Source organism: Colossoma macropomum, unplaced genomic scaffold (genome assembly GCF_904425465.1).
Source record: "Colossoma macropomum unplaced genomic scaffold, Colossoma_macropomum, whole genome shotgun sequence".
In the NCBI taxonomy this organism is placed as follows: Eukaryota; Metazoa; Chordata; class Actinopteri; order Characiformes; family Serrasalmidae; genus Colossoma; species Colossoma macropomum.
In genome coordinates, this window is record NW_023494794.1 from 28707396 (window position 1) to 28719045 (window position 11650).

At 38.1% G+C, this 11650-nt stretch overlaps 1 protein-coding gene across 2 annotated transcripts in view; it reads right to left on the reverse strand.

The window, feature by feature from the left end:
- LOC118814894 (ephrin type-B receptor 4a) overlaps nucleotides 1-8150 on the reverse strand; it is a 70175-nt gene extending 62025 nt beyond the window's left edge. For both annotated transcript variants that reach the window (XM_036580754.1, XM_036580755.1), the window contains exon 1: nucleotides 7276-8150. In XM_036580754.1, the coding sequence (XP_036436647.1) occupies nucleotides 7276-7354 (79 nt within the window). In that variant the 5' untranslated portion in view covers nucleotides 7355-8150. The remainder of the gene's footprint in view (nucleotides 1-7275) is intronic.
- Nucleotides 8151-11650: the final 3500 nt, after the last annotated feature.

Here is an 11650-nt window from a genome sequence, read left to right on the forward strand (position 1 = left end):
CAAACTTTTGTGGCTGGGAAGCACCGAAACTTTTCTAACTGTCGTTGGCTCCCCGCCCCCCCCCAGACCCCAAAGGGGATTCATCAGCTAATGGCAAAAACAGATCAGTCAATACCTCATTAATTCGATCCACTGCCAGCATTACCAACGTGTGCGTGTCACACAGGCTGGTTAATTGATTCCGGATGTGGGGTAGCAGGTGCGTCCACCGCACCGTGCAGAGCAGAACTAATCCGGACAATCCGCCCCCATCGATTGGTGGGCCTGCGGCCGAGCGATACGGCTCCAAACAGGTGAGGACTGTGACAAATTTGGGTTCACACCTGAAAGGTCACCTTTAGCTAATCCTCACGCTGAGAACACCACTCAACACGGCTGGACTGGAGTTAACCGTGCGTTTAGCGTTTTTATGGCTAGCGAAGGCCACTGCACTGCCCGGTCTGCAGCCACTGACATTGCAGCTTACAAAGCCAAAGGTCCCCAAAGGTTGCTTCTGCACTGGAGCTACGAGGCTAATGTGACTAACAAGTACTGGAGGCTAACGGGAATGCCTAAAACACTGCACTCTCGCCTCAAAGCGTGTGGAGCTCTTGAGTGTCTCTAACAGTCTTGATTACGTGGTTTCTGACACTGTATGACTCACTGTTACCTACAAACGTTAGTATTCGCTATTAGCAGCCTGTATTTTGACTTAAATTACCTTAGCCTCTGACAAAGACTGCTTTTTCTGTCCTCGTACTCCTTATATGGAAACCTGTGCACGTATCATAAAGGGTCAGGCATATATTTAAAAATATGTGGTCATATGTGTAGTGTACGTACATCTTAGCATCAAATATTGGTATGCATAATATATGGATCATGCTAACATGTCTAATATATGTCAGATACAAACACTGAAAGAAAGTATTTCAGTAATACATTCCATCCATATATGTTTTCTATCATATATTATTAAACAGACATGTTACGCATGTTTGTATAAGTTGAGATATGGCTGAAATATATCTCCCATATTTGAAATTCCAAATAAGTTGGCATATATGACCCTTTTATATCTGTATATGACCAAATCTGTGTTGGAAATAAGGGAAGTTCATAAATGCTAATATATGTCATATTTGAAATCCATATATTGCCATAGATCACATTTCTATATGGGTTATGTGGTGTCTGACACTGTTATCTATAAACATTAGTATTCGCTATTAGCAGCCTGAATTTTTACTTAAATTAGCTTAGCCTCCGACAAAGACTGCTTTTTCCGTCCTCGTACTCCTCATATGGAAATCTGTGCATATATCATAAAGGGTCAGGTATATATTTCAAAATATGTGGTCATATATGTAGTGTATCTATATCTAAGTGTCAAATATTGGACATATAAGCATAATATATGGACCATGCATATTCTGTATGTCTGGTATATGTCAAACACTGAAAGAAAAAATAACTTACATAACACACAGCAGGCACATTTCAGTAATATATTCCATCCGTCTATGAATAATTTTTTCCATCATACATTTATAAACAGATGTGTTATCTCCCATATTTGAAATTCCAAGTAAGTTTATTATACATTTATATCAGTATATGACAAAATCTGAGTTGGAAATAAGGGTAGTTCTTCAATGCTAATATATGTCATATATTTGAAATCCATATATTGCCATAGATCACATTTCTATATGGGTTATGTGGTGTCTGACACTGTATGACACACTATTATCTATAAACATCAGCATTCGCTATTAGCAGCCTGCACTTAGCTCGGTCTTCAACCATCAAAATTGCTTTTTCTGTCACTGCTCCTGCTCCACTGTAATTTTAGAGTAATCTTGAACCTAGTCCTAAGAAATGATGAGGAAAAATGCTGGAGATACGCTTTTGTCGTTCAAATGGAAACAATTAGCAGCCAAATACAGTCCAAACCAAGACATCCAAAATGTAGTGTGAAGTTGTTTAGTATCTCTAACAGACTGGATTATGTGGTTTCTGGCTATTTATGACTCACTGTTATCTATAAACATAGCATTCGCCATTAGCAGCTTGAAATCAGCTTGTTCTCCAACCATCCACATTGCTTTTTCTGTCCTCAGTTGCTCTTTGTGCTCCACTGTAATTTAAGAGTGATCTTCAGAAGTAACGATAGAAGAGGAAAAACCCTTCGCTGGAGATGAAAATCAATAATATCTGAGGTAAAATCAATATTGCTTTTGCCAATCAAATAGAAACAATTAACAGTAGCTCACTGAAACATCCAAATACAGCCCAATCCAAGACATCCAAAGTGTAGTTCTTCAGTTTTAGCACTGTTGCTGCAAGGATAATGTAGCTAACTAGTAAAGGAAGCTTATAGTTCGCAGTTAGCACAGTGCTAACTGCATGTCTAAATCACTGCACACTTGCTTCAAAGAGTGTAAAGTTGTTTGGTATCTCTGATAGACTGGATTATGTGGTTTCTGAGACTGTATGACTCACTGTTATCTACAAACCATAGCATCCGCTATTAGCATCCTGAAATTAGGTTGTTCTCTAGCCATCCACATTGCTTTTTCTGTCCTCGGTTGCTCTTTGTGCTCCACTGTAATTTAAGAGTGATCTTCAGACGTAACAAAAGAAGAGGAAAAACAATAATAATATCTGAGGTAAAATCAATACTGTTTTTGTCGTTCAGATGTAAACAACTAGCAATAGCTCACTAAAACATCCAAATACAGCCCAATCCAAGACATCCACAGTGTAGTTCTTTAGTTTTAGCACTGGAGCTACAAGGCTAATGTAGCTAACCAGTAAAGGAAGCTTATAGTTAGCAGTTAGCACAGTGCTAACTGTATGCCTAAATCACTGCACACTTGCTTCAAAGAGTGTGAAGTTGTTTAGTATCTCTAACAGACTGGATTATGTGGTTTCTGGCTATTTATGACTCACTGTTATCTATAAACATTAGCATCCGCTTTTAGCATCCTGAAATGCTAATTCTCCAACCATCCACATTGTTTTTTCTGTCCTCAGTTGCTCCCCGTGCTCCACTGTAATTTAAGAGTGATCTTCAAAAGTAACGATAGAAGAGTGGAGATGAAAATCACTAATATCTGAGGTAAAATCAATACTGCTTTTGTCATCTAAATGGAAACAGTTAGCAACAGTTCACTAAAACATCCAAATATAGCCCAATCCAAGATGTTTAGTTTAAGCACTGGAGCTACAAGGCTAATGTAGCTAAATAGTAAAGGAAGCTTATAGTTAGCAGTTAGCATGGTGCTTCAAACTTGCTTCAAAGAGTGTTAAGTTGTTAATATCTCTAACAGACTGGATTATGTGGTTTCTGAGACTGTATGACTCACTGTTATCTACAAACAGTAGTATTCGCTATTAGCAGCCTGAAATTAGCTTGTTCTCCAGCCATCTACGTTGCTTTTTCTGTCCTTGGTTGCTCTTTGTGCTCCACTGTAATTTAAGAGTGATCTTCAGACGTAACAAAAGAAGAGGAAAAACAATAATAATATCTGAGGTAAAATCAATACTGCTTTTGTCGTTCAGATGTAAACAACTAGCAATAGTTCACTAAAACATCCAAATATAGCCCAATCCAAGACATTTAGCTAGTTTTTGCACTGGAGCTACAAGGATAATGGAGCTAAATATTAAAGGAAGCTTATATTTAGCAGTTAGCACAGTGCTAACTGTAAGCCTAAATCACTGCACACTTGCTTCAAAGAGTGTGAAGTTGTTTAGTATCTCTGACAGACTGGATTATGTGGTTTCTGAGACTGTATGACTCACTGTTATCTATAAACATTAGCATCCGCTATTAGCATCCTGAAATGCTAATTCTCCAACCATCCACATTGTTTTTTCTGTCCTCAGTTGCTCTTTGTGCTCCACTGTAATTTAAGAGTGATCTTCAAAAGTAACGATAGAAGAGGAAAAACCCTTCGCTGGAGACGAAAATCAATAATGTCTGAGGTAAAATTAATACTGCTTTTGTCGTTCAGATGTAAACAGTTAGCAATAGTTCACTAAAACTTCCAAACAGAGCTCAATCCAAGACATTTAGTTTTAGCACTGGAGTTACAAGGATAATGGAGCTAAATATTAAAGGAAGCTTATATTTAGCAGTTAGCATGGTGCTAACTGTATGCCTAAATCACTGCACACTTGCTTCAAAGAGTGTGAAGTTGTTTAGTATCTCTGACAGACTGGATTATGTGGTTTCTGACACTGTATGACTCACTGTTATCTATAAACATTAGCATCCGCTATTAGCAGCCTGAAATACTAATTCTCCAACCATCCACATTGTTTTTTCTGTCCTTGGTTGCTCTTTGTGCTCCACTGTAATTTAAGAGTGATCTTCAGAAGTAATGAAAGATTAAAGTCAATAGTATCCGAGATTAAGTCAATAACGCTCTTGGCGTTCAAACGGAATCAATAAATCATTAAAACACATTAACAGACCAAATGCTGCAGCCCTGAGGATAAATTTGCATCGCTCTCTAAAGATTCATGAAAACTGGGAGTTGTTTATTTAATGCTGGCAAAGTGTCAGGAATAGCGCAGGCTAGATTAGATTAGCGCGAGGCTAATATTAAAAATAAACACTGATTGCTGTGGATTATTATTTCCTGACCGACTAAGCCACACCGTAGGCCCCAAGTAATCAGCTTTGGATCCCTCATACAGTCAGAACCCGAAGTGAGCACAGTCGTCCACTGCGGTTAAACAGATTAATACTCTGCAACTCTGGCCACAAAACCTTAAGCCCATTCTAATTACTTTAATCTCGGGTTTAGCGGGCAGCAACTGTGAAAGGGCCGCTAAAGAATGACCCCCAACCTAATTTCAGGACAGGAACACATTTGCCCACCGAGTTTTGTTACTCTCACCGCCTTATCGGTGGAGCACAGGCTCCTGGGAGCTTAAGCGTGGCTCTGGATTACTCCGTCAACCAAATATTTTTATTAGGAAACTTAGGCATTAGCATCTTTTTCCTAGCCGCCAGTTCCTGCGGTTGACGGATGTACTTGTTTCCATCTCAACGAGGCAAAAATTCTAGCGTGAATTCACTCCTGGTGTCCATTTATGTCCAGCTGGATGCAAATTACCACAGTGGGAGCTAATTCCACACAGTAAGGTGTTCATTCAGGACTGGACACAAGCTCCTTTATCTAAACACTACACGACCAAAATTACAGCCCAGCTGTGACGTCTAAAAAAAACTCAATCAGCTCTGTTTATGTAAACGGAACAGTGGAACCTTCCGGTAAAACCATTCGCCTGATTTCAGCACAACTTCCAGCAAGTGGGTTTGTTACATACACTCTTAAAAAAGGGTTCATGGCTTCTTTAGTAAACACAGTGGTTCTATTTGCATGCTAGTTCTGTGCATGGTGAAATGGTTCCTCAGATCGTAGAAGAATAAGCTGTATATGGTTCTACATGGAACCTTTTTGAAAATAGTCCTATATAGCGCCAAAAAAAATCTGCTTTAGTTACGATGTCAAGCTACAATAGAAGAACCCTTTTTGGTGCTATATATTTTGGTGTCATTTTACCATGCAAAGAACCATTTAAGCCTGCAAATGGTTCTCTGAGCATTTATGGGCCTATATAGAACCACCATTTTTAAGATTGTACATCAGAAACAATGCAGCTTAGAACAATATCCAGAACCAAAAAGAGATCTCTGAAGTTTTCAAAGTACTTTCAAACAATGTAAAGCCATTAATACCAATTTAAGGGTTCTTCCTAGAACTTTTACACTATGTGGAGGTTCTCTGAATGTTGAAAAGGTTCTTCACACTTGCGTATCCCTAAAGAACCTTTTGGTGGCCTGTTCTTTGGAGATGTAAGATTTTTAAAGATGTAAAGAAATTCCATTTGAAGTAAAGCCATGAATACCAAATCTATGGCTTCTGCCTAGATATCTGCTGTTATGTGAAGGTTCTTTAGACTTCAAAAAGGTTCTTCACACAGGCCTAAAGAACCTTTTGGTGGACGGTTCTTTGGAGATGTAAGATTTTTAAAGTTTGCAAAAAACTTTCATGTGAAGTAAAGCCATGAATACCAAATATGTGGGTCCTTGTGAATGTTCTTTAAACTTCAAAAAGGTTCTTCACACTCACATGTGCCTAAAGAACTTTTTGGTGGCTGGGTCTTTGGAAATGTAAGATTTTTAACAGTTTTAAAAATGCTGATGTGAAGTGAAGCCATGAATACCAAATCTATGGGTTCTTCCTGGAGTTCTGCCATTATGTGAAGGTTCTTTAAACTAAAGGTTCTTCACACTCACACATCCTGAAAACCCCTTTTGGAGTACGGTTCTTTTAAGATATTTAAAGATTTAGAGAACTTTTATATGAAGTAAAGCCATGAATACCAAATCTTTGGATTCTTCCTAGAGATTTGCCATAATTAGAAGGTTCTTTAAACTTCAAATAGGTTCTTTACACTCACACATCCCTAAAAACCCTTTTGGGGGATGGTTCTTTTAAGATGTTTAAAGATTTAGAGAACTTTCACATGAAGTAAAGCCATGAACACCAAATCTTTGGGTTCTTTCTGGAGCTTTGCCATTATGTGAGGGTTCTTTAAACTTCAAAAAGGTTCTTCACACTCACACACGCCTAAAAACCTTTTGGTGGACGATTCTTTTAAGCTTTTTAAAGTTTTACAGATATTTCATGTGAAGTAAAGCCATGAATACCAAATCTTTGGGTTCTTCCTAGAGATTTGCCATAATGTGAAGGTTCTTTAAACTTGAAATAGGCTCTTCACACTCACAAATCTCTGAAGAACCAACCAACAAAAGGTACTTAAGGGTAACAAAAGTGGTCACTGCACAAAGAACCCTTTTTGGAACCCTTTCCACTTGCCGTTTTTGCATTTTCATAACTTCTCCATTTAAATGACTTAATGTGGCTCAGATCCACCATAATGTCGGTTTCTATTGGTCTAAATTAGCTAATATCGGGATTTCAATGGACTCTACAGCAGCTTATTGAGTTTAAACGGCTAAAACAACAAATCATTCCCTGCAGCAGCGGCAGAAGCAAACAGGTAGTCGAGTACAATAGCCCGAGCAGTGTGTTTCCCAATCCTGCTCTTGGAGTTCCCCCCATTTTAGCGCTTTCCTGCACCAACCCACCCATTTTACCCTCGTGCGGGGCCTGGCAGTTCGCTAAGGAGCTGAATCAGGAATGCTGGCGAAGGAAAAACACCCAAATACTCAACGCACGGCTGGGAAAAAACCAGGGAGATCAGCTTTACCTTCTTCAGCCACTGATCCCAGCAGATAGTCCAGGAGGAGAATCCACAGCGGAGCCACATTCCTCCAGTCGAGCTGCATGGCTGGCGGAGTGTCGGTGAGCTCTGCAGATGAATTCGTCCCAGAAGATGAAGAAATAAAGGACCGAAAATGGAGATTTGGCGCTGGAGTACCGTCAGCTGGGCCTTGCAGCCATGGACCGCTCCAAAAGCCGCATCCAGGAGCAAGAACACGGCGCCAGGAGCAAGAAGTCCACCAAAGTTCACCAATCCAGCACCAACGGGGCTACTTTGTTTCTCCTTTTGGCAACAAATGGAAGGAAGTGGGTCTCAATAAACCAAGAAAAGTTGATCAACTTTTCCACGTCAAGCCCCAAAGCACTGCTGCTTGGATCTTCTGGTCCAAAAAAGCTGGAGATCTCCCAGTGATCCCCTCTAAACGGACCCCTTCAGGCTGGTGGTCTGGTGTAGCTGGTGCTGAGGGGTAAAAACCACAGCGTTTCCTCCAGTGGAAGAGCTTCACACCCTGTTTCTCTTTCTCCAATCTGTATCTCAGAATGGATTCTGGATGTCTTCACCTGGTCAGACAGGTCTGGACGCAGCACACCGTGCGATGAATTAACGTCCTTCATGAACAGAGAATCCAGCCGGGCTCCCTTTGTATGGCTTTCAGGAGAAAAAAATGCCCCAAAAATCCCTCAAAAGCGGAGCAGGGTGGTCGCGGTGAGCCCCTCCAGCTGCGCTCTTGCAGTGATGGAGGTGCAGATGTGGCTCTGTTTGCTCTAAATTGGGAAAATAATGCACCGAACAGAGGAATGTGGAGCGGAGAGGAAGGAAATCTGTAGATGAGTCGCTCGTCACTTCGACCCTCTCCGATCCGAGCTCCTACAATATGGTCAACACCGAGCAGAATGCGCCAACCTCCCCTTCTCGAAGCTCCGCCCACTCCCGACAACGCAGGCTCTCATTGGTCGGCTCGTCCAATCAATCATAAACGCAACCCACCCCTCCATTTCCAAACCATAATACATTTACTCAACCATACTTTAATCCAAATGTAGATCGTGTAGGACAGTGTTTATTATATAATATAATGAATTTAATGTTCAGAAGACGTTTTCACAGATATTAATGCACGTGTTGGTGATGATAATGATTATAGAGTTTGACTAAATTTACAATGACATGTTATAAAGAAATGTGACATGACTGTGATATCATATAATAATTATATGATAGTGATGATTATATTTTATGTATTATATTTTATGTATTGGTAAAAAATTAAAACATTATTTAATTAAGTGATTGATTAATGTAAATTAATAAAACAAACAAATAAGCTTTGTGTTTAGAAGACATAACCAGTGTAATGATTACATTATGAAGAAGATGATGGTTGTTTATGTATCATATCATGTATATTACATATCAACTGGTGATATAAGACTTTTCATAAGATACCATTAAATTAAAATAAATACTGAATTTAATTAATTGATTAATCTGTTAATTGATAAACAAATAAATAAACCTTGTGTTCAAAGAGTTTAAATTTTAGAGAGTTCAAATTTTTAGTTTTTTTTTAGTGGGAGTTTTTGGAGTTTTAATTACATATCATATTTGATAACTAACATAATGAACCAACAAACAAACAAATGCAATGCTAATTATGTTTGAATAAATATTTTTGATGTATGTAGGTGTTAATATAATAAAAAGTAACAAAAGAAAATAAATAAATGTTAATTTATGAAGCAATTAATTTACCTACACATACTTTTACGTTACCTAGACCATTTTATTACAATGGTATAATGACGTTATAAAGTGTAATATGGTAGTGAATTATTGCCACGTTAAAAAAAACACAAGAAAAAATTTAAATGTTAATTATATTTGTATAAATATTTTTAATGTATGTAGGTGTTGTTGATGATAATGAACAAGTGCATTACAATGTTATAGAGATTTTATTTATGTGACATGATCAGGAATTAGTGATAATATAAAAAATAATAAATGAAAATAAGTAAATATTATTTTCTGAAACAACTGACTCAACACAAACAAACAACACTACTTTTATATTCACTGGACCATTTTTGGTAGAGTGGTATAACGACATGTTGTAAAGAAGAGTAACATGGTAGCGAGTTACAAAAAAATACAGGAAAAATTAAAAAACAAAAATTAAATAAAAATAAACTTTAATTCATTACTTCAAAAAATAGATATGCAAATAAATAAATACAATGTTCAGAAGTTTGTAACTGTATTTTACAGCTACAGTGTTACAGAGTTTACCTCATTGGTGTAACAACAGAACACACAGAAATACAGAACATGTTTCTTTAAAAAATGTAAACAAACTTAAATTATTAAAGCTACACTCATGTAAACACTTCATACAATGATGAAGATTCAATGTTAAATGCATCAATATTATGTACAGCACTTTTACGTTATAACAGATAATGGCTATTAGCCTTTAATTTAGTACAGTAAGATTGATTTTAAAATAATTGTAAAATAATTAGTTACGTTTCAAAAAGTGAAACAAAAGCGAGATAATAAACATATAGTTGATGATGACTGATGAGATCTTCATAACTAACCATGTTCTCTGTTCTGCCTCATTCACATCCTCATTATTTCCACTTTAGCCTCCACGTAGGCTAAGATAGCTTTTAGCAGGGCTAAAGTTTGCATAGTCACTGTTAGCGCAGGCTAATTTATTTGAGCAGGCCTCTGAAAAGCGCTCAGTGTTTACTGTAGTGAGGCTTATCACTGCGGTTCTGTCAGTAATGGACAGATAAAACACGATCAAATATTTGAATCAAATTTAGTTCCCACCATAACAACACCTACATTTAGCTCTTATACAGAGCGACTTACTAAAGTGCTTTGTTGTCCACTCAGAGAACGTCTCCTAGCTAGAACAAACAGCTAGTACACCTGGGAACCCAAACGAACCGTGAGCTCAGACACTGCCAGAAACAGAAGCCAGCACTGATACCTAGAAAGAAAGACAGAATTAAACATACACACATAAAAAGATGGTTCTTCAAGGGTTCTTTAGCAAAGAAATTGGCTCTATATAGAACCATGAACACTCAAAAACACTTTGCATGATTAAAGGGTTCTTTACATGGTGAAATGGTTCTTCACACTGATAGAGACTGTAACCTTTTTGAAAATGGTTCTATACAGCATCAAAATGGGTTCTTCTGTTGTTACAAGCTTGACATCATAGACTCTTAAAAAAGATGGCTCTTCAAGGGTTCTTTGGTAAAGAAAATGGTTCTATATAGAACCGTGCACACTCAAAGAACCCTTTGCATGATTAAAGGGTTCTTTGTAAGGTGAAATGGTTCTTCAGGTTGATGGAGAATGCGTTGTGTATGGTTCTATATAGAAACTTTTTGAAGAGGGTTCCATATAGCATCAAAAAGGCTTCTTCTATTGTTATGATGACACAATACAAGATCCCTCTTTTGGTGCTATATAGAACCCATATTAAAAAGTTTCTATATAGAACCATACACAACGCATTCTCCATCAACCTGAAGAACCATTTCACCATGCAAAGAACCCTTTAATTATGCAAAGGGTTCATGGTTCTATATAGAGCTAATTTCTTTACTAAAGAATGCTTGATCAGTTCTAAGTGTGTACGTAATACATAATAGCAGAACCCTATATAGAACCATACACAACACATTCTGCATCAATCTGAAGAACGTTTTTACCATGCAAAGAACCATTTAAGCATGCAAGTTGTTCTTTGAGAGTTCATGGCTTTTTTACTAAAGAACCCTTGAAGAACCTTATTTTTTAAGTGTGTCAAAGAACCACTTTGGTTACCTTAAAACCTTTTTTTAAAACATTTTTATTAACGAGAAGTGAGAAAACTCCTCATAGGAAGAGGTTCTACGAAGAGCCCTTAAATTGTCAGTACTGGTACAGGCTCTTTAGGTCTTTATTGGGTTCTTCACACTCCCGCGGACCCCGGTTTTCTGATCGTTCAGTCTTCAGGAGCTGATGTGCTGCAGAAGCAGGAGGTAGAGAGTGATGATTTATAGAAAAGCATCAACTATCAAATGAGAGCGGAGCAGTAAAATAGTCCCTGTGGCGTGATGAGGCTGCATACACGCTGTTCTTAATCAGGTCTCACCATTAGACTGGAATAATAGCACAGCTGCGGAAGAACGTTAGCAGTACATTACAGCTGCTAACAGTAGATTTGTTAGCAGGCCAGGACTCACCGGGAGGTCCAGAGCTTTACTACACACGTCTATATCCTGAGAATAGGTCAGCCAGTTTACACTGTAGTCCACTTAGTTACTGAGTAATAAGCCTTAGTGTGTAATAAGCC